The sequence below is a fragment of the Syngnathus leptorhynchus genome, chromosome 12, assembly GCF_054491065.1.
Source record: "Syngnathus leptorhynchus isolate UIUO chromosome 12, UIUO_Slep, whole genome shotgun sequence".
In the NCBI taxonomy this organism is placed as follows: domain Eukaryota; kingdom Metazoa; phylum Chordata; class Actinopteri; order Syngnathiformes; family Syngnathidae; genus Syngnathus; species Syngnathus leptorhynchus.
The window spans coordinates 1,334,094-1,356,611 of record NC_141206.1 but is presented as its reverse complement, the minus strand read 5'-3'; the positions used below and the strand labels follow the sequence as shown (position 1 = coordinate 1,356,611).

Here is a 22,518-nt window from a genome sequence, read left to right as displayed (position 1 = left end):
ACCCTGATGGCCACCTAACATGCAATAACGTATTACTACATACGATTACATTATCATTTAATTTGACACATCTTTCCAAATTGCTTTTGTTTTGCGTTGCAAATCAGATAGACTACAGTCTAATAAATTCTTTTTTATTTACCTATTTTAGCCAATTTCATCCTTTTAACACATAACACTGACAGCACACAGACAACACAAAAAACAGCAAAGACACAGCTCACAAACAATAAAAACAAATAATGCTGCGCTAACGTCATAGAGGATGACGTTTTGGTTATATTTTTTCATCAGTGCCTTTTATCCTTTATGCAAATGTGCATCACTCTTCTTCAAACCTTCTCTGAAAAACTCACACTTTCTCTGCCTCACCCGCAGCCATAGCACCCCCCGTGTGAGGGGGGACGTGGCATCAATGTTGATTGCCCACAGGCTGGCCTTTTCCTGCAACAATCATGATGCCGGCCCACCACACACACACGAGCATAGCACAGACCCATGACTACGCGCAAGCGCAGGCACGCTCCTCAATCTCACCCTCTCAAAGGGCAGGCCTACTTTACTGTTCCCCTTCATCATGTTCACATTCAACATCTTTCACTGTCTTCTACACAACATTTGTTGTCTATTATTCTCATCCTATCAGGCCACCTTTCTAGTCACTTTCTGTCACACACTTTATAGTCTCTACTGCCACACATCTTATTTTCTCTACTGCCACACCTCGATCATCTTAGTTTCTCCAACCAACTTAAACATACTCATCGTCTACTTCTCAACTTCCCTATTATCGCTCAACAGGCTCCTGAACATTCTCCATGACTAATTTCTTCCATAGGACACACATCTCACTCACACACCCACACATACACACACACACACACACACACACACACACACACGAGGATCCTCTGCGCGCACACGCACGCACACACACCCTACACACACGTTTGGCGCACAACATAAAAGACCACAAAGACCACACTAAGAACACCTTTTTGCTCATCTTACTTGTCTGATTTATTCTCTATTTTACTTTTAGACGCTTTTTGTAATTCTTTTCCTTTTATTTTGCAAATTTTAACTTCAGTGTTTCTCTCTTACTTTTTCCTTTAACGCGAATATCTCCTGTACATTTAAGATAATTTCCGTTTCTTCTTTTTTTTTTTTTTTTTTTTTTTTTTTTCCTCAGCCAGGTTCCCATTCTGTTACATGGGTTTGATCCGTTTATCTAGATTTTTATTTCGATCAGGATCCTGCCTTTCACTTATTTCTTACTTTTTCTTCCATTAATTTGAAGGGACCCTTAATTTGAAGGGACCCGAGACCATTATCCCACTTCCTCTTATCCGCCATCTTTAAATCCACTCGTGTGTCTCCCAACCACTTTTTACGCAGAACAATTTTAGTTTCCACACTCACACTCACACTGATACGTAAATCCCAGATTTTAAACCGTATCGTAACCACGAATAGTTCCAAACTATTCTAGTAGGTAAATCCCAGATTTTATACCCTACTAAGTCCACACTTGTACTGATACGTAAATCCCAGATTTTAAACCGTATAGTAACCGCAAATAGTTCCAAACTATTCTAGTAGGTAAATCCCAGATTTTATACCCTACTACACACTTTCACTGTTCCGCTCATCCTTCCTCTTGTAATTTAGCGTTGTCAATGTGCAGAATTTGAAAAGGAATCTGCTTACCTTATCTCACTGTGGGCCCAAGAGGAAAGACGGTCGGACGTGTGGCGTCTTTATCAGGCCGTCACCTGGTGTGGACGTGGGTCCCAGACCCCGAGTCCCAGACTCTTGTGGTTACCGAAGTCCCAGACTTCTTTAGAGTCCCAGACTCTTTTACCTCTCTTGCATCACGTCACCACTTTTCACACAGAACAATTTTAGTTTCCACACTCACACTCACACTGATACGTAAATCCCAGATTTTAAACCGTATCGTAACCACGAATAGTTCCAAACTATTCTAGTAGGTAAATCCCAGATTTTATACCCTACTAAGTCCACACTTGTACTAATACGTAAATCCCAGATTTTAAACCGTATAGTAACCGCAAATAGTTCCAAACTATTCTAGTAGGTAAATCCCAGATTTTATACCCTACTACACACTTTCACTGTTCCGCTCATCCTTCCTCTTATAATTTAGCGTTGTCAATATGCAGAATTTGAAAAGGAATCTGCTTACCTTGTCTCACTGTGGGCCCAAGAGGAAAGACGGTCGGACGTGTGGCGTCTTTATCAGGTCGTCACCTGGTGTGGACGTGGGTCCCAGACCCCGAGTCCCAGACTCTTGTGGTTACCGAAGTCCCAGACTTCCTTAGAGTCCCAGACTCTTTTACCTCTCTTGCATCACGTCAGGGTCACCATAAATTGTTGGAATTTATTTCTAATTTAACTTGAACGCGAGTTACTAATCTGACTCCAATTTGTGACCTTACCCAACTGCCACTCATCCAACAATTTGCGCGCTCGTTCTGCAATAGAAAGGTATCAGGAAGCTGGCATTTTCACACACGAGTGGATTTATTCCTAACAACCAAATCTAATACATCACCTGGGTCTCGGGTCCCTCTCAATACACCTCTGTACGTCTCTGTTCCCACCAGCAGACGTACTCTACTTCCGAGTTGCCCAGCCATTAATTATACTACACAATATGCAAATGGCACATAAACAAAGGCATTCTGTCATTATTCTATTGGCTATGTGTACACTGCATTTAACTTTAGCTTGCTCTTATTGGTCTTTCTTCTTCTGCAGAATCATTTGCTCGCTCCTCCTGGTTGTAGTTTTCCATACAGGGTCCCCTAGTTGTTATCTCCCCGCTGCCCCTGGGTCATCTTGTACTCCTTGCTGCTCCTGCGTCATTGTTTAATCTGGAACATTTCATTCGTGCACATCCTTGCCCACATATCTTGTTTTGTCTCCACCGTCACACACTCAGCACTTTACAGTTTCATACTCTCATACACAAGATGTCTAATGAACTACTTTAAGATCAAACTCTTATATTCCTTTAATATACATACAAGGTTTTATAATGTTTAATTACAATTTGTAAGAGAATATACACAAATATTGTCGGGAAAGAGATGGTTCTTTAGGGACGCATACCTTTTATTAACATAACCTTTGACAGAGATGAAGGAGCTCTGCGAACGTACAAACGCATAAATCTCAGTAACAACCGTAATAAACTTAATGTGCAGGCAACACTAGCAACACACAACTAATAATAAATGAAATAGGACCACTTACAGGGGTAAAGTTGGCAATGTGATACGAGCTATATCCAGAGTAGACGTGACCGGGTAATATAAAGAAAAGGGTGACGCAACAATATGTCATCAACAATAGCCCAGTGCCCTCTAGTGACTGGAGGAAGCCTCTACAGTGCATGAGCAGTTCCTTCATTAAGAGCAAAAACGACTGCCTTTAAGTTAAAAGCGGCATCATATGCATTTCTTTTGGCCCCCATAATGAGGGTTTGTGTATAAAAGCTTCCTTTCTTCAGTAATGTCCGTCTTAATCTCGTTCTGTCTCTTCTTTGTGTCAATTATACGGCACTATTTGCCTGGCGGACGGACATGCGATCAACACACCACTCTTCTCCCCAGTTAACGTGTGTCTGGTCTCATATCCCTCCACCCAGCAAAGGGGTGCCGGACAACAGCGGTTGGTCCACAGCCTTTTTATAAATGTATAAGTGTATTAGTCATCACAAAAATCATGAAAAATCCATAGATACGCTGCATCAGACGACAAGCCGCAGGGTTCAAAGCTTGTGCAAAAACTCGCGGCTTATGCGTAGTTCGGTAATTACGGTATTTATTTACCAATGGCGGCGAAGGTACGTACTCCTCTACATGTTACGTCTAGTCCTCTGATTGTTTTTTTGCCCCGATCTACGTAAAACAATGATTGGTTCATCGGGTCTTCATATTACACTTGTATATTATGGAAGCTACACAAAACAACTTTACAGACTTGGGAATTTGGTCCTCACAAAAGGTGCACCTTATTAAAAGGCGCATCTTCATTTTTACTTTTAGATAATTAAAGGCTTTTAAGTGCGCTTTATGGTGCGAAAATACGGTACTCGTAAAACGAGGAATAGCAAGAAAACACACCACGATCCCAACACATGCTGCAGCCCTTAGTTCCATGGTGAAATTCTGTATGCAAACACCTATGCAACTTACTCGCGGCATTCTCATAACATCGCGCCAACAACATAATGAGTAATGTTATGTTTTGTTCACGTCATAGGGTGTAGGAGAGAATCCAGTCTATTTTACGAAATAAAAGATCGCTCAGACTCCAATAAATCAACCGGAAATAATCCAAATTATTTATACTTTCTTGTGTGGCCCGGTACCAAATGATCCAGGGGGTTGGAGACCACTGCTATACAGTATATACCAGGGTTCGGCAACCCAAAATGTTCAAAGAGCCATATTGCCCCCCTCCCCCCAAAAAAACATACCTGTCTGGAGCCGCAAAAATCTAAAAGCCTTTTATTATGCAATTTAGACTGTCAATACATAAGTTGTATGCCTACCATTAAAATAATGTAAAGAAAAATAGTGGTATCAATTTGATCATTGCTTCTTGCGGCCCATCAGAGTTCACGTACCTGCATAGCAGAGCTGTCTGTTCGATATTGGTCACGTCACACGACTCATCCATCACAGGCAATTGAGAAAGCTGGAGCTGAATTGATGTCCATGATCTGCTGATCGGTGATATTGTTTGTGCGCAGAGGCATGTCTTTAATTTTCTGAATGATCTCGGTTTTGTTTTTGAAGTCCAAAAATAGGGACTCTGCTATTTTAATGAATGAATCCGTCATGAACTCGCCATCGGTAAATGGTTTTCCGCGCTTTATTATCTCCCAGGCTGCAGGAAAACTTGCAGCAGTAGTAAAGTTTGCAATCCACTTATTGAAACTGTTTTTTTGTTCCTCAAATTACACCTTTCCTCTCAGTTCCAACTGGGTGATCGGCAGCAAATTTAGCATGCTTTAGCTGTAAATGTTGCTCTTCTTGTTATCCGACAACTTCTCATTGCAAATCAAACATGCAGGCAATGCTTCAGCATTGTCAATGAAAGCAAAAAGTTCAGTCCATTCTTTCTTAAAGCCTCTGTTCTCATCAGCAATCTTTCTCTTTTTGCCTTTTGAATCCATGGCCCATCACACACACCTGTTTGTTTACAACTCATCTGTGCTGTGTCGCAGGCTATGACGCAATTTTGCTATTTGGCGTCATTCTTAAATTCGGCATATTTAATATATTTACAACGACATACATTTTTAAAGCATAAGAATTCTTGTGTCATGATAACCATCTAAAAACCATATTTAAAAAAAACACCAACAACAAAAAAAAAACTTATTTTTCCATTTTCACGCATTTTTACAAAAACTCCAGAGAGCCGCGAGGGGTGTGCTAAAGAGCCGCATGCGGCTCTGGAGCCGCGGGTTGCCAAACCCTGGTATATACATTCCATACTTTTATATTGTTTGTTGATTGATCCCTGCTGCTTATTGAGTAGCCTGAAACAAAAGACAGAAGGAAACGCATCTCACGGGCTCAACCGGGGTTAGTTCACGTCAAGTTTCAGAGTCGTTCATCTGTTTCTGTGCAAATTCAGAGGTTTCTCCTGAAGTTATGGGTATCACAGAATACTGAATTTAGAAATGTTACTGCATCTTAAATGATATTGAATGCTGCCCATTCTCTGCCAGGTAAAGGATGATGATGATGATATTATGCTCTTTGTTTTCGCTTTAGGGAGTCACTGGGAACCCTGTTGTTAAAACAGTCCTGGATAAGACTAAACATTCTGTAGAGTCTATGATTACCACTCTAGATCCTGGCATGGCTCCATACATCAGTAAGCATCTCATCACTCAAGCCAGATAGGCGAATGATGACAGTGGTGTAAAATAACACATCTTCTTTAATCAATAAAGGAGGATGGAATGGCACAGAAATCTTGTCAACTTGGAAATAAAAACATATTTAGATCTTTTGATGATGACGAAAATGAACGAATGAAACAATGTGTTTTTTTCCTTCATAGAGTCCGGAGGGGACATTGACATTGTTGTGACATCAATGAAAGAGATAAATGTTGATTCAGTCCGAAATGCTTTTCAAGAGGTGTTTGGAATGGCCATGGTGACTGGAGAAATTGGTTCTTCCAACATTGCCCCTCAGCCTGTGGGGTATGCAGCGGGGCTCAAGGTCCGTTTTGAAAAACATCCCTATTTTATGTGCATGTATGGATGTAAAATGTGTGTATATGTAGACGCCTGGTATTTATTTAGGTAGTCATTCTTTTTCGATATTCATCGTACTTAAATGCTTCTGATCATCATGCCAATTTCAATAGCTCACAAAGACAATCGTTGTAAATGCAAAATAACATTTATAGAGAATGATTATTTTATTAAGGTAGAAAAAAACAATTTTTTTACATAAAGGTGTATTCAGACCCGACTGTTTGGTCCAATTTAGACAGACCAGGGTTCGATTGTAACGCTGGTCCGGAGCTTTTGTGCAGGTGTGAATACACGCACATGAATCCTGGTGCGGATTAAAGAATTGGACTGAGACCCACTTTTTAAAGTGGTCTCGGTTCACTTCCAAACGAACTCTAGTGCGGTTCGCTTCAGGTGTGAATACAAACAGTGCAGATCCGAACCAACAACACAAATATGTTGAGCAGAAATGCAGCGCGTAGGACTTGTTTTCCTCCATTTCCGGTTCTGTGCTCTGTGTGATGCCCTGGTCAATTGCTGTTCAATGGGAGTATAGATCTTCACAAGCGTGGGTGTGTTTACAAAATATACTTCACTTGCAAAATGTGCATTATGAATAGGAACCGCATCAAACAAAAAAAATTAAGTCTGATTTTGGTCCGTATCAAACAAGCGGACAAGAGGACTTTTCTGGTCTGAATACACCCTTAAAGACCAAGTGTGAAGTAAATTGAGAACATTTGAAATGCAATCCAGTTTGGTCCCAAGTAAAACAATAGAACATCCTACAACATATAAAGCATGAAATTTTTATTTTTATTTTGTATGAGTCCGCACACATATGTTTATATACATTGGGGCAAAAAAGTATTTAGTCAGCCACCAATTGTGCAAGTTTTCCCACTTACAAGATGGGTGATGCCTGTAATTTTCATCATAGGTACACTTCAGCTACTGTATGAGAGACAGAATAGGGGGAAAGAATCCAGGAAATCACATTGTATTTTTAATGAATTAATTGGTAAATTCCTCAGTAAAATAAGTGTTTGGTCACCTACAAACAAGCAAGATTTTTGGTGCTCACAGGCCTGTAACATCTGCACAGGTGTCAAACTCCAGGTCTCGGTGGCTGCATTCCTACAGGTTTTCCAAGTTTCCCTCATTAAACACGCCTGATTTAATTAATCAGGCTCCTGCAGAACGTGAGGATGAATTGATCTTTTGAATCAGATGTGTTTAACGAGGGAAACTTGGAAAACATGTATGACTGGGCTCCGAGGACTAGAGTTTGACACCCCTGTTTTATAGACTCCTCTGTCCTCCGCCCGTTACCTGTATCAGTGGCACCTGTTTGAACTCGTTATCAATATAAAAAACACCTGTCCACAACCTCAAACAGTCACACTCCAAACTCCACTATGGCCAAGACCAAAGAGCTTTCAAAGGACACCAGAAACAGAATTGTCAACCTGCACCAGGCTGAGAAGACTGAATCCGCAATAGGTAAGCAGCTTAATGTAAAGAAATCAACTGTGGGAGCAATTGTTAGAAAGTAAAGGACATCCTAGACCACTGATTATCTCCCTCAATCTGGGGCTCCACGCAAGATCTCACCCCGTAGGGTCAAAATGATCACATGGGCCATGTATCATGAGATTTTGAGTGCAAACCTCCCATCAGCAAGGGCATTGAAGGTTAAACGTGGCTGGGTCTTTCAGCATGACGATCCCAACCACATCGCCCCGGCAACAAAGGAGAGGCTTCGTAAGAAGCATTTCAAGGTCTTGGAGTGGCCTTAGCCAGTCTCCAGATCTCAACCCCATAGAAAATCTTTGGAGAGAGTTGAAAGTCCATGTTGCCCAGCGACAGCCCCAAAACATCGCTGCTCTAGAGGAGATCTGCATGGAGGAATGGGCCAAAATACCAGCAACAGTGTTAAAACCTTGTGAAGACTTACAGAAAACATTCGACCAACAAAGGGTATATAACAAAGTAATGATATGAACTTTTGTTATTGATTAAATACTTATTTTTGAGCATAATTTGCAAATACATTCTTTAAAAATCAGTCAGTGATTTTCTTTTCATTGTGTCTCTCATGTTGAAGTGTACCTATGATGAAAATTACAGGCATCTCTCATCTTATAGTTGGGAAACCTTGCACAATTGGTGGCTGACCAAATACCTTTTTGCGTGTGTGGCATGAAATATAAATTTCTATTTTATATATTCAACAAAAGTCATTCCCGGGAAGCGACGAATTTGGCAGTGTGAGGTCTTCAAAGAAAATCAATGGCAGTACATTCAAAGGCCCTTTTTTTTAATAGTCATTGTAGTCACGAGCAATAGGATGCTCCTGGGCCACAAAACACTTGTTAATAGTACAAACCAAATTCGGTTAAAGTTGGGAAATTGTGTAAAATGTGAATAAAAACACTACACTACCAAGATAACATATTTAATGTTCAAACTGATAAACTTTAAAGTTTTTTGTCAAATAATAATTAACTTAGAATTTCATGGCTGCAACACGTCCAGTAGAAGTTGGGAAAGGTAGCAAAAATACAAAGAAAGCTGAGAATAGCTCATCAAACACCTATTTGGAACATCCCACATGTGATCAGGCTAATTGGGAACAGGTGGGTACCATGATTGCGTATAAAAGGAGCCTCCCCAAACATGCTCAGTCATTCACAAGCAAGGATGGGGCGAGGTTCACCACTTTGTCCACAACTGCGTGAGAAAATAGTTTCTATTTTCAATTTCTCAAAATCAATTTCTCAAAGCAAAATTGCAAGGAATTTAGGTCCATAATAACATAACATTTACGGTCCATAATATCATCAAAAGGTTCAATGAATCTGGTGAAATCACTGCACGTAAGCGCCATGGCCGGAAACCAAGACTGAATGACCGTGACCTTCGATCCCTCAGACAGCACTGCCTTAAAAACCGACATGTGTGTAAAGGATATTACCAAATGGGCTCAGAAAAACTTCAGAAAACCACTGTCAGTAAATACAGTTCGTCACTACATCAGTAAAAAAAAGGGGGAAAATCACGTGGAGGAGGTATCTGTGTCTACATCCGTGACGAATGGTGCCGGGACTCTGTAGTTGTACGCAGGCACTGCTCGCCACTGGCGGAGTTTGTGATCATTAAGTGCCGTCCTTTGTACCTGCCAAGGGAATTTACTGCGATTCTGCTTGTCGCGGTCTACATCCCGCCTTCCAACGTTGGGAGTGACAGGATCACGGCCCTTAGTGATCAGCAACAAATAGTCCGACGTCAGCATATGCGGCGCATACGTGTGCTGCAGCATTGTTTACACAAAGCACATCGATGGATTTAATGAATTGGAGTGACACAGATGGTTGATAAACGCGTTATTTATGTAATACTTACTTGAATAACTCTGAATGTTACGTCAGGCCCGTTCTCAGCTCCTCGTTTGTGTATATGTTACGTTAGCATACCGTATCGTTTAGCCTGTTGTTGCTGGTTCATGTCTGTTTTCGGTGTTGGATTTTGACAAATACATTCGCCCTAAAAGTGCGACTTATACTCCGGAGCAACTTATATATGTTTTTTTTCACTTTATTGTGCATTTTATGGCTGGTGCGACTTATACTCCGGAGCGACTAATAGTCCGAAAATTACGGTCCTTATTCGTTGCTCTTGTCTGTTCGTTTTTACTCTTTGTGCTATTTAATTGTAAGTGTACTGTGTCTAGTCACCGTGGGACGGTGGGAAACGTAATTTCGATCTCTTTCTGTCTTAACGTGAAGAAATTGACAATAAAGCGGACTTTGACTTTGAAGACCCCTCCCCTTCCGAACGAGCAGCCCCTGTACCTCTCTCCCGTTAGCGTGAGGAGGCCGCTTGCCGCTATCAACACCAGTAAGGCGGCGGGCCCGGACAACATCCAGGGTCGAGCGCTGAAGGACTGTGCTGAGGAGCTGATGGATGTCTTCACAGACATCTTTAACATTTCCCTGTGGCAGGCCGTCGTCCCGTCATGTTTCAAGGCTGCCACCATCATACCTGTGTCGAAAAATCCTGCTCCTTCCTGCTTCAATGACTACCGCCCTGTGGCAGTGACGCGCATCGTCATGAAGTGCTTTGAGCGGCTTGTCATGGCGCTCGACAGATCTGTTCTTCCCCCCACCATAGACACCTTCCAGTTTGCCTTCCGAGCCAATCGGTCCTCTGAGGATGCCATCTGCTCTGCCCTCCACTCTGCCCTCACCCACCTGGAGAACAGAGACTCGTATGTGAGATTGCTGTTTGTGGACTTCAGTTCTGCCTTCAACACCATTGTTTCACAGCGTCTCATCTGCAAACTCGACAAGCTGGGCCTCAGTACCTGCCTTTGCAACTGGCTACTGGACTTCATCTGTCAGCGGCCTCAGGTAGTACGTGTTGGCGACAATGTCTCCGGCAGCATCACGCTGAGCACGGGGGCCCCTCAGGGCTGCGTGCTTAGTCCGCTGCTCTTCACCCTGCTGACGCATGACTGCACCGCAACCTACAGCAGCAACTGGGTGCTGAAGTATGCCGACGACACGACTGTGGTGGGTCTGATCACCGGGGGAGACGAGACCCAATACAGGTCGGAGGTCGATCTTCTGGCTACGTGGTGCAGGGACAACAACCTCCTGCTGAACGTCAGCAAGACCAAGGAGATTGTTGTTGACTTCCGGAAGGGTCATGCCCAACACCTGCCGCTGACCATCGACGGTGCTGTGGTGGAGAGAGTGAGCAGCACCAGATTCCTGGGGGTGCACATCAGTGAGGGCCTCTCCTGGACCGCCAACGCTGCGTCGCTGGCGAAGAAAGCTCAGCGCCGCCTGTACTTTCTGCGGAAACTCAGGCGGGCAAGTGCTCCTCCCGCCGTCATGACCACATTCTACCGTGGCACCATTGAGAGCGTCCTCTCCAGTTGTATCGCTGTGTGGGGTGGTGGCTGCACTGAATACAACATGAAGGCTCTGCAGTGCATAGTGAACACTGCTAGTAAGATCGTTGGGGCCCCGCTCCCCTCCCTGAAGGACATTTACACCTCCCGTCTCACCCGCAAGGCGACCGCAATTGTGTGTGATGTGAGTCACCCCGCTCACTCTTTGTTTGATCTTCTGCCCTCTGGGAAGAGGTACAGATGCTTACGCTCCCGCACCACCAGACTCGCCAACAGCTTCGTACTCCAAGCTGTCAGGATCCTGAATTCTCTCCCCCCTCCACCCTCAGCTGCTTGACGTCCTGTTCTTTTGCGCTTTATTCTGGCTGTCTGCTGTATGCACGCTTGCTCCATTTTGCTCCTCTTATTTATCTATTTATTTGTTTATTGATTTGGGTTATTTGCTTATTGCTTATTCATCGCTCTTGTCTATTCGTTTTAACTCTTTGTGCTATTTGCTTGTATGTGTTGTGTAATGTGTCTAGTCACCGTGGGACGGTGGGAAACATAATTTCGATCTCTTTGTGTCTTAACGTGAAGAAATTGACAATAAAGCTGACTTTGACTGTGACTTTGAAGTGCGGGTTAAAACAATACCATGCAAAGCAAAAGCTGTTTATGAACAACATCCAGAAACGCCGCCGGGTCCTCTGGGCCCGAGCTCATGTAAAATGGACTGATGCACAATGGAAAAGTGTTTTGTTGTCTGATGAGTCCACTTTTCAAATTGTTTTTGGAAACACTGGACATCGTGTCCTCCGGACCGAAGAGGAAGCGGACCATCCGGACTGTTATCAACGCAAAGTTCAAAAGCCAGCGTCTGTGATGGTATGGGGGTGCATTAGTTCCCATGGCATGGGTGACTAACATTTCTGTGAAGGCAACATAAATGCTGAAAAGTACATACAGATTTTGGAGCAACATATGCTGCCATTCAAGCAACGTCTTTTCATGGCCGCCGCTGCTTATTTCAGCAAGATAATGCCAAGCCAGTCAAATGACAGTAATCCCTTGCTACATAGTGGTTCATTTATCGCGGTTTCACTACATTGCGGATTTTTGAATTTTGAAAATTTGTGAAAAAATTCACATATAAGTCGCTCCTGAGTATAAATCGCCCCCCCCTCCACCCAAACTATGAAAAAAAACGCGATTTATAATCCGAAAATTACGGTACATTTTACATAATTTCCCAACTTCAACCGAATCCGGTTTGTACGTTCGACGAGCCACAAAACACTCACCAACAGTATGTTCGACAAGACACAAAACACTTAATAATATTTTCGACCAGCCGTGTGGCCTGCCTGTCAGTGTTCCATTTCTTCTTGTTGACATGAAATATGAAGGGGTTGAACAGAAGTTGTCATCCTCTCAATCGGATGTACGTAAATACCTGGAAATAATAGTTGAAATGTTGATGTTTATTCTTTTTTTTTTTATTTCAAACTGAACCATATAAATTAACAATTTACCTGCCATTGTTTGAGTGATGCAGGGGGCTCAGGAGCGCATTGATAGTTTGAGAAGATTGGGTGTGATCCACGAGAAGCAGCCAGTGGTCTCAATGGAAAAATTTATTGCTGAGCTCTTTCCAGACAAGTAAGAAACTCCTTGAAGATAAACTCTGTACAGCCACTCACACATTCTCTCCACTTATGACAAGGTAGCATTTTAAAACCATAAACCGAGACCAAAATAATTAAGGCCACACGTCCACCACGTCTAGCGTATTTTTAATAGAATATGTAGATGTTTCCCTTTATTATTTTATATTTTTATGAGTAACATTGTAAGTAAAATTCAGAGGGGCAGCGCATGTTAAATGTTAGGTGCTTCGGAGACAAAGCCAGAGAGGCCAGACTGAAATGGTTCAGACATGTACAGAGGAGGGATCGTGAATACATTGGTGGAAGGATGCTGAGGATGGAACCACCATGCAGGAGGTCAAGAGAAAGACCAAAGATTAGATTTATGGATGGAGTGAAAGTTAGTTAGTTGAATTTAGTTGGGGTGAGGGAAGAGGATTCACAGGTTAGGGTGAGATGGAAACAAATGGTTCGCTGTGGCACCCCTGAGGGGAAAGGAAGAAGTAAGTAAAATACCTATTCGAAAAAAGGCCTAAAATTTTCATTAAGCCTTTACACTTACATTGGAAAAAAGGAAAATGCACATTTTCAGTGTCTGTTTTTCAAAGAAGAGCTCAAAATACAATTATTTATTGATGATTTATTTTAGTAGTCGAATTATCCCCCCGCTAAATGCAGAGACTTTGGCTTCATACCAAAATTTGTCTTATTTTACACAAATCTCATAAATTGTTTTGTATTCAGGTGGTTTGACATAGGCTGTTTGATCCTGGAGGACCCTGGTCATAACATCCGACTGGAGGTCTTCACCCAGGCAACTCCTCTGGCTCTCGAACACGTCCAGCAGGTAAATATGAGGAGCATATTTTTCGGACTAAAATTCGCTCCGGAATATACGTCGCATCAGCCATAAAATGCACAATAAAGTGAAAAAAGCACCGGAGTATACGTCGCATTTTGGGGGAAATTTATTCGACAAACTCTAACACCAAGAACAGACATGAATGAGTAACAACAGGCTAAACATAAATAACACGTTTATCAAACCATCTGTGTCACTCAATCATTAAATCCATCGATTGAATTCGTCGTCCTTTCTGTAAACAACGCCGCGTGTGCGGCGTGCCGCTGACGTCGCACTTGTTGTCAGTTGCAGTTCAAATGATTCTACAGGCCCATCAAACGATATATAAAGTATATATCAAATAACTATCATATAAACAACAATATTATCAAACCATCTGTGTCACTCCAAATCATTAAATCCCGTAATCGAATCCTTTGTCCTTTATGTAAACAACGCCGCGTGTGCGCCACGTGCGCGCCGCACCGCTGAGGTCAGTTGCAGTTCAAATTACAGTAATCCCTTGCTACATCGCGGTTTGTTTATCGCGGTTTCACTACATCGCGGATTTTTTAATTTTGAAAATGTGTGAATAATTTCACATATAAATCACTCCTGAGTATTAGTGCCCCCACCCCCATCACAAACTATGGAGAAAAAAACGCGATTTATATATATTTATAAAATACGATAATTTCCTCAATTGCAAAGTGAATGTGCCATTAATTTGTAGACGTTGATGATTATTTCTACAGAAAGTGGATAAATAAGTATTTAGTTAAAGTAGAATACGGTAAAACCCCAACATCACGGGTCACGTTTCAGACCATCCCTGCAATAAGTGAAATCTGAGAGTTTTTATGGCATTCGTTTTTTAGGGTCTATAAATACCGTATTTTCACGTTCAAAAGGCACACTGTAATGAAAGGCGCAGTCTCATTTGTGTGAAATGACTGTGTTTAACACACACATAGGGCGCAACGGCTCATAGGGCGCAAGTTTTATATATACAATCCATGCCCACACTTAGCCCTTTAACGTCCTCATGGCGCTCTCAACTACGTCCGCCTTACAACAACACACACACACACACACACGGTGCCAGCAGATATGTTCGCTTTACTTGTTTTACATGTTTACTTTGAACGGCCGGTTCACACCGATGTCCAGCGGTTGGAGTTCCTTTGTCGTGCCTCCCGGAATGACAGCAAGCTCGGCGTTCATTGTTTCAATTGTTTTTTCACATCGGCTGTGACAACATCACATACACACACACACACACACACACACACACACACACACACACACACACTGGGTGCACTGCAAACCCATGCCCACACTTCCCTCGTGAACGTTCTCATGGCAACAACAACAACAACACACACACACACACACACACACACACACACAAGCATACAAGTACCACTAGGCCACTGAGCTGGTTAGCAAAAGCAGAAGTTAGCAAGCTCGGCGTTCATTTGCTTCAGTTGTTTTTTCACATCAGCTGTGAGATGGGCACGCATAGAGTCACAGCTCAACAGCAATGGTGATGCGTGGAAAAGAAACACCTGGTCTCCTTACATATGTTTGTGTGTATATGTATAGACAATAATGAGACAGGACGACAGCGAGTGCTCAAGTGTGTGACTGTATTGAACCGACGCCCGTGCGTCATGACGTAACACAACACAGCAGTGCTGCTGGGGTATATTTGTATATTGTATGTGGGGGCGGGGGGTTTTCCACTCCCTCTAACATCTCCCACTTTATAGCTGGTACCATATACATTGCTTCAAGCTCCCGCAAAAAATATAAGAAACAAAACTGTGGTGCAGACCAAATTTAAATTTATTCATACTGCAAATCCACGCCCACAATTCTTCCTCTAATGTTCTCATGGCCACTTTAATACGTCTGCCGTACAACAACAACACACATAGGGACCACTGCATGATAGGGCGCGCCACACATTTTGAAGAAAATCTAAGACTTTTATCTGCGCCTAATAAACGTGAAAATACGGTACACTTTATATGTATACACACACACACACACACACACCGAATTTTCCGGACTATAAGTGGCATTTTTTTTCATGGTTTGGCCGAGGTGTGAGTTATAATCAGGAGCGACTTATATGTGAAATTATGAACACATTATTACTTGATCATTAACACATTAGTTACTTACGATAGTATAGTTGATCATTTCACATTATTTTCACTTTAAACCGCGAGTCCTGTAGAATAATTGGAACTGCCACTGACAATGAGTCTGACCTCAGCGATGCATGTACAGTGGAGCCTCGGTTTTCGAACGTCCCGGTTCTCAAACAATAAATTCGAGATTTATTTGCTTCAGATGTCGGACGAAATTTCAGTTGTCGAATCTCGTGAGATGAGCCGAGAGGATGCCAACTGACCCCGTTCGTTATTACATTGTCGTTACTCTGAGGATTGCATCGACTCTAATCATGCCTCCAAAGGAAGCAAGTGAGAGCAGTAAAGCCATCCTAAGACGCTCTTAAAGCAATGTGACAGTGAGCGGTTGGTTGCGCGATTGGACCAAATTAAGCTCCCTGCGCACTGAGGTCCACTTAAATTTTGGAAAGTACATCAGGACTTTAAAAGTATTTTCTAAATTTCAGCAACGACTCTGTCACAATAATGCGACCAGCGCGGTGTAGTTGCGCGGTCGGCTACGCAGTTCGGTTGCGCATTCGGCGGTGCGCTGTTGCGCGATCGGACAAAATTAAGCTCCCTGCGCACTGAGGTCCACTTAAATTTTGGAAAGAAATAGGACTTTAAAAATGTTTATAAATTTCCACAACGGCTCTGTCACAATAATGCAACCAGTGCGGTGAAGTTTCGCAGTCGGCGACGTGCTACGGTTGCGCGTTCGCCGGTACGCTACGGTTGCGCATTTGCCGGTCCGCTGCAGGTGCGCGATCTGACAAAAATACGCAAATGAAAATATGCTTAAAAAAGACGTTTTTTTGGGGCTTGGAACGGATTCATTTTTTTCCATCATTTGTAATGGAAAAAAATTGAGAAATGCATGATTCGGAATTCGAACGACTCAGTTCTTGAACAGCCTTCTGGAACGAATTGTGGTCGAAAACCGAGGCTCCACTCTACTTGCGGAGTCAGAAGCGGCCTTGTTTACAAGTGACACGGAGGATGAAGATTTCAATGGATTTAATGATTTGGAGTGACCCGGATGGTTCGATAAAATTGTTATTCATGTTAAATCGTCATGTGATATATAATTTATCCGACGTCAATGTCGCCTGTACTTCTGGAGTCAGCAGCGGCGTTTTTTTAAGTGACACAGAGGACGAAGACTTCGATGGATTGAATGATTTGGAGATTCACCAATGATTTGATAAAACTGTAATTTATGTTATAGTTATTTGATATATAGTTTATATATAGTTATATAGGCCTGTGGAATAATTGGAACCGCAACTGACAATGAGTCTGACCTCAGCGCCGCATGTACTTCCGGACTCAGCAGCGGCGTTGTTTGCACAGAGGATAAAGATTTTGATGGATTTTAATGATTTTGAGTGACACGAATGCTTTGATAAATGTGTGTTATAGTTAATGTTATAATGTTATAGTTATTTGAATAACTGTTAATATGTTACGTCAGGCACGTGCTCAGTTCCTCGTATGTTTGTCACGTTAGCATATCGTATCGTTTAGCATATCGTTTTTGTTGTTGCCGATTCATGTCTGTTCTTGGTGTTGGATTTTGTCAAATGTCCCCCCAAAAATACGACGTATGTGGTTTTCTTCTTTATTATGCATTTTATGGCTGATGCGACTTGTACGCCAGAGCGACTTATAGTCTGGAAAATACGGTGCGTGTGTGTGTGTGTGTGTGTGTGTGTGTGTGTGTGTGTGTGTGTGTGTGTGTGTGTGTGTGTGTGTGTGTGTGTGTGTGTGTGTGTGTGTGTGTGTGTGTGTGTGTGTGTGTATGTATGTATGTATGTATGTATGTATGTATATATATATATATATATGGGTGAACCTCCCACATTAGCAGAGGCCCAAGACGCCATCAGGAGCCTGAAGAACAACAAAGCCTCTGGGCCAGATGGGATCCCAGCCGAGGTCCTAAAGGAAGGTGGACCAGAGCTCCAGCGCCACCTCCATTCCCTCTTTTTGAAGGTCTGGGGAAAAAGAAGTACTCCCCTCGGTGCACAGGGACGCTCTGATAGTGCCCATTTTCAAGAAAGGGGACAAAGCGGATTGTGGGAACTATAGGGGCATCTCGCTCCTTTCAACAGTTGGCAAAGTACTTGCTCGTGTTCTTGCCAATCGCCTACTGCCATTGTCTGAGGAAGTTCTCTCAGAATCGCAGTGCGGTTTTCGCCCATCTAGAGGCACTGCGGACATGATTTTTACAGCACGCCAACTCCAGGAGAAATGCCGTGAACATAAACAGCCTTTGTTCATGGCTTTTATAGACCTGACAAAGGCCTTTGACACGGTGGATCGCCAGGCCCTCTGGAGCATCCTTCTGAGGTATGGTTGCCCAGATAAATACGTCAGAATACTGCGATTACATGACGGAATGACAGCCACAGTGCTCAACAACAGCTCTTTGACTGAACCTTTCACTGTAGAGACAGGGGTCAAACAGGGATGCATCATTGCACCCACCCTGTTCTCTATCTTCATTGCCACCATACTCCATTTCATTGGCAAAGAACTACCACACGGAATCCCAATTTGGTACAGAACTGATGGCAGGCTCTTCAACCTTAACAGGTTCAAAGCCAAAACCAAGATCAGAACCACCACGGTCATGGAGCTCCAGTATGCAGATGATAATGCCATTGCAGCACATTCTGCAGAAGACCTCCAGGGCATCCTGATCTCCTTTGCTAAGGCATACAGAGCCCTGGGTCTGACCGTGCACACCAAGAAGACCCAGGTGCTACATCAACCCCCACCCAACCAGCCATCTACTTTGCCCATCATAAATGTGGACCACACTGCACTTGAATATGTCCACCACTTCCCCTACCTCGGCAGCCTTCTCTCCTCCAAGGCGGACATTGACTCTGAGGTCAACCATCGGCTGAGCTATGCCAGTGGAGCGTATGCCAGACTCCGGAAAAGAGTCTTTGAAGACAGAGACCTCCGGGTTGACACCAAGCTCCTGGTTTACAAAGCTGTGGTTCTCCCCACCTTACTTTATGGGGCAGAATCATGGACAACCTACAGCAGGCACCTAAGAGCTCTTGAGCAACACCACCAGAGAACCTTGAGGAAAATACTCTGGATCAAATGTGAGGACTGACGCACAAACATCAGCATTCTGGAGGAAGCCAGGATACCGAGCATCACCACCTTAATAATGCAGCACCAACTCCGATGGACAGGACATCTCATCCGCATGGCTGACAACCGCCTCCCCAAACAGATGTTATACTCCCAGCTGGAGAGAGGTCCGCGAGCCCCGGGTGGGCAAAAGAAACGTTTCAAGGACCTCAAGACCAATCTCAAGAAATTCCAAATAACATCTCAGGACTGGGAGCGCATCGCCTTGAACAGGAACCTCTGGAGGGCAGCGGTGCAAGAAGGTGCAGCACATTACGAAAAGGAACTCCGCCGTGTCGCAGAAACCAAACGACAACCCCGTAAGGAAAGACAAAAACAGGCTCCAGCACACCCACAACCCATCACCACTTTCTCATGCCCATACTGCACAAAAATATGTGGATCCCGGATCGGCCTCTACGCCCACCTGCGGACCCACAAGTAGACAACCCTGAGAAGGACTGTCATACTCGTCTCGAGTGACCGCCGATGATGATGATGATGATGATGATGATGATATATATGTATGTACATATGTATATGGGTATATATGTACATATGTAATGTATAATATAACACTCACATAAATATTGTTCAAATAATGTACTGTTGTTGGGTTTACGATAACTCATTTAACTTATCTCAATATTCCTCAATAATCCTCTCCAAACATAAAATAAATCGACCATGGAGGTGAATAAAACGCTCTTAGGTGGCAAGTCCCAAGTTGTGGATGAGATCCTCTCTGGTGTTCCAACATAGAGTCTGGGATGTTGTGGGGCTGTCCTGACTCACGCTCTATGTAACATTGCGTAGACACCGGCCAGGGACTGTACCTCAGGATTGGTAGACTCGGTTTTAAGAACGCTTCCCTGGTAAATTCTGTTCAGGGATGCTGGCACCTAATGTATTAAAACATGGCACACAGCCAATTCCAGAAAATGTCACATACACAGAAAATAATCGAGTTGCATGAATCTCTGCATACACAATCACTTAAGGCCAAGCACATTCCTGAATCAATTGTTGGAGAACCAGACTCCTCCCTCTCCACGCCCTTACACCAATATGCAGAGTAGAGTAAATAGTAAAATTTAGTAAAATCCTCCTGGTGAGAGGAATCATTGCATGACCAGATACGTAAACAGATTATCAAGTCATGAGTCACCAGAATAAGAAGAAAATGTGAGCTGAATATTGTATGAACAAAGTTGAGTACCAAAAAAACATATCTGTTCTTAAGTCAGCATCTTCTAATAGTGTGTTGAGCAGTGACAACTCCCTGGAGGTGGTATTCTGCAGACCAACAAGATATAAATTTATGCCAGACAGACAATATATTTGTCAATATGACAATATGTTTGTTTCTCATCTACATACAGGCTCAGTCTCTGACTCCTCCCGACTACAGCCTTCGATGGTCCGGTCTCATGGTTACAGTAGGTGATGTCCTGGAGTGCTGTCTGCCCAACATCGATAAAACAGAATGGCTTTTGGCTATGACGGGTATGACACAGCGGCAAATGATCTATAGTGCTGCCAAAGCGTTGGCTGGAATCTATAAACGGAGGCTGCCACCCAGGACTCTATGAGGCTCTGCTGATTTTTGTGTCTAGGAGCATTTTAGGACATTTTGAAGGAGTAGCAAAAACTGAGAGCCATTGCAATGTCAGTGAGATAATTCACAGCTCCATGTTTTTCAAAACTCATAAGTAATGTTATTGACATTCAGACTCAACTGGATTTTACTGTTGCACATCACTTTGAAAATGAAGCAATTTTAGAAGTAATCACCTGCTCTTCTTTCTGTAATACGTGAGGTTTTGTGTGATTTTTTTCCCTCATTTTGTTTTTTGGTTTTTTTATGTCCCAACTGTTGTAAAAGCAAAGGCATTTTAAAATCATACAATATTTGGCCAAGCCTTTTCACTTGGTTACAAACAGAACACTGAATTTGAAACCTGAATATTTCCACGAAAAATTACAAGATCCTTATTGCCCTAGTACAATATACGAAGGGTCATCTCTGCCACATGTAAGAATAAAACAAATGCAACCAAGAGGGTGTCTGGTGATCCTACTCCAATTCAGTTCACATCGTGCACCGTTTGCACGCAGATTGCACGCACGCTTGCACACACACGCGCACACACTACCCTTGGATGAGAAAGCGAATTTTAATTATCTACTCAAATCTACTTTTTTTGTCACAGAGGTGAACATCACCTCTTCAGAGGGAAGTGTAATGACACCACAAAAAATTACTAGAATTGTTGCAAGTAGTTTTTTTGTTGTTGTTTTTTTTGCTTTTTTTCAGAACTAAAGTCTCAGTCCTTCTCAAATAGTGGGGCCAGGGGGTGCACGTGTGATCCCCGGGAACTTCCTTTTTTGGCTTTACTAGATTAAAGTGTAATTAGACATCCACGGCAGTAGGTGGGAGTGGCGGTATCATTGTAAGAGTGTGCTCAGGGAGGACAGTAATCCCTTGCTACTTCGCGCTTCACGTATCGCGACCTCGCTCTATTGCAGATTTTTTTTCAAAACGTATATTGCGGACAGATTCGGTACATGGCAGATTTTTAAAAACATTTTTTATGTCTGACTCACACATTCACATTGTGGATGAAGGAAGGAAGCACACAAGACAAGCAACAAAGGCAAGTGCATCCCTCCATAATCACCGACATCGGGTGTCAATTGGAGCGCACGACTTTGTCTGACCATATGACACTAATAGCCAATGGGAACATGTTGAGCTGTTTCCTTGTCCTTGATTGGCTTTGCAGTTCTAGCTACAATTTATCTCAGCCTCTGCCCTGATCCACTCCGTCTACGTCAATATCGTCAGCACCTCGGACTTGCACTTCATTACGCACATACTATCTCATCTCCGTGTTTGAAAATACAAAAAGTGTTTAAAAAATGTATGTCAAACATACATACAAATAATGAATTTTCTTTATTCTCCAATTCATTTAAATAAAGAATGTTTATGAAAATCAGTTTGATTACTAAAGTCAAAGAATACAAAAACATTTGAAAGTACAATATACAGTGTTTAAAAATACAATAAAATACAGTGGAGCCTCGGTTTTCACTCGTCCCGGTTCTCGAACAAATCGGTATTCGAACAAAAAATTTGAGATTTTTTTTGCTTCATATGTCGGACGAAATTCGGTTGTCGAACCTCACGAGATGAGCCGAGAGGACCCACATGCTAACTGACTCCGTTCGTTATTACATTCTCGTTACTCTGAGGATTGTATCGACTCTAATCATGCCTCCAAAGGAAGCAAGTGGGAGCAGTAAAGCCATCCTAAAACACAAAGACGCTCCTAAAGCAATGCGACACAGTGAGCGCCCGACGCGCTGTGGTTGCGCGATCGGACCAAATTAAGCTCTCTGTGCACTGAGGTCAACTTAAATTTTGGAAAGTACATCAGGACTTTAAAAATAATTTCTAAATTTTAGCGACCGCTCTGTCACAATAATGCGACCAGCGC

The 22,518-nt window shown here is 42.8% G+C and overlaps 1 protein-coding gene and 1 long non-coding RNA gene across 4 annotated transcripts in view; one reads left to right on the top strand and one right to left on the bottom strand.

Annotated features, from left to right (window-relative positions):
* prrc1 (proline-rich coiled-coil 1) overlaps positions 1–21,095 on the top strand; it is a 41,189-nt gene extending 20,094 nt beyond the window's left edge. The window contains exons 5-9 of one of the 3 annotated variants that reach the window (XM_085925681.1): positions 5,820–5,922; positions 6,112–6,275; positions 12,748–12,851; positions 13,583–13,685; positions 20,398–21,095. In XM_085925681.1, coding sequence (XP_085781807.1) covers positions 5,820–5,922; positions 6,112–6,275; positions 12,748–12,851; positions 13,583–13,685; positions 20,398–20,607 — 684 coding nt within the window. In that variant the 3' untranslated portion in view covers positions 20,608–21,095. The remainder of the gene's footprint in view (positions 1–5,819; positions 5,923–6,111; positions 6,276–12,747; positions 12,852–13,582; positions 13,686–20,397) is intronic. The other 2 variants (XM_085925682.1, XM_085925683.1) reach the window with 2 other exon arrangements.
* On the bottom strand, positions 1,153–3,327 carry LOC147047777 (uncharacterized). The gene is made up of 2 exons (XR_015067722.1): positions 3,283–3,327; positions 1,153–3,176 (listed from the first exon to the last, which is right to left on the bottom strand). It is a non-coding gene; the product is annotated as an uncharacterized LOC147047777 (long non-coding RNA).
* Positions 21,096–22,518: the final 1,423 nt, after the last annotated feature.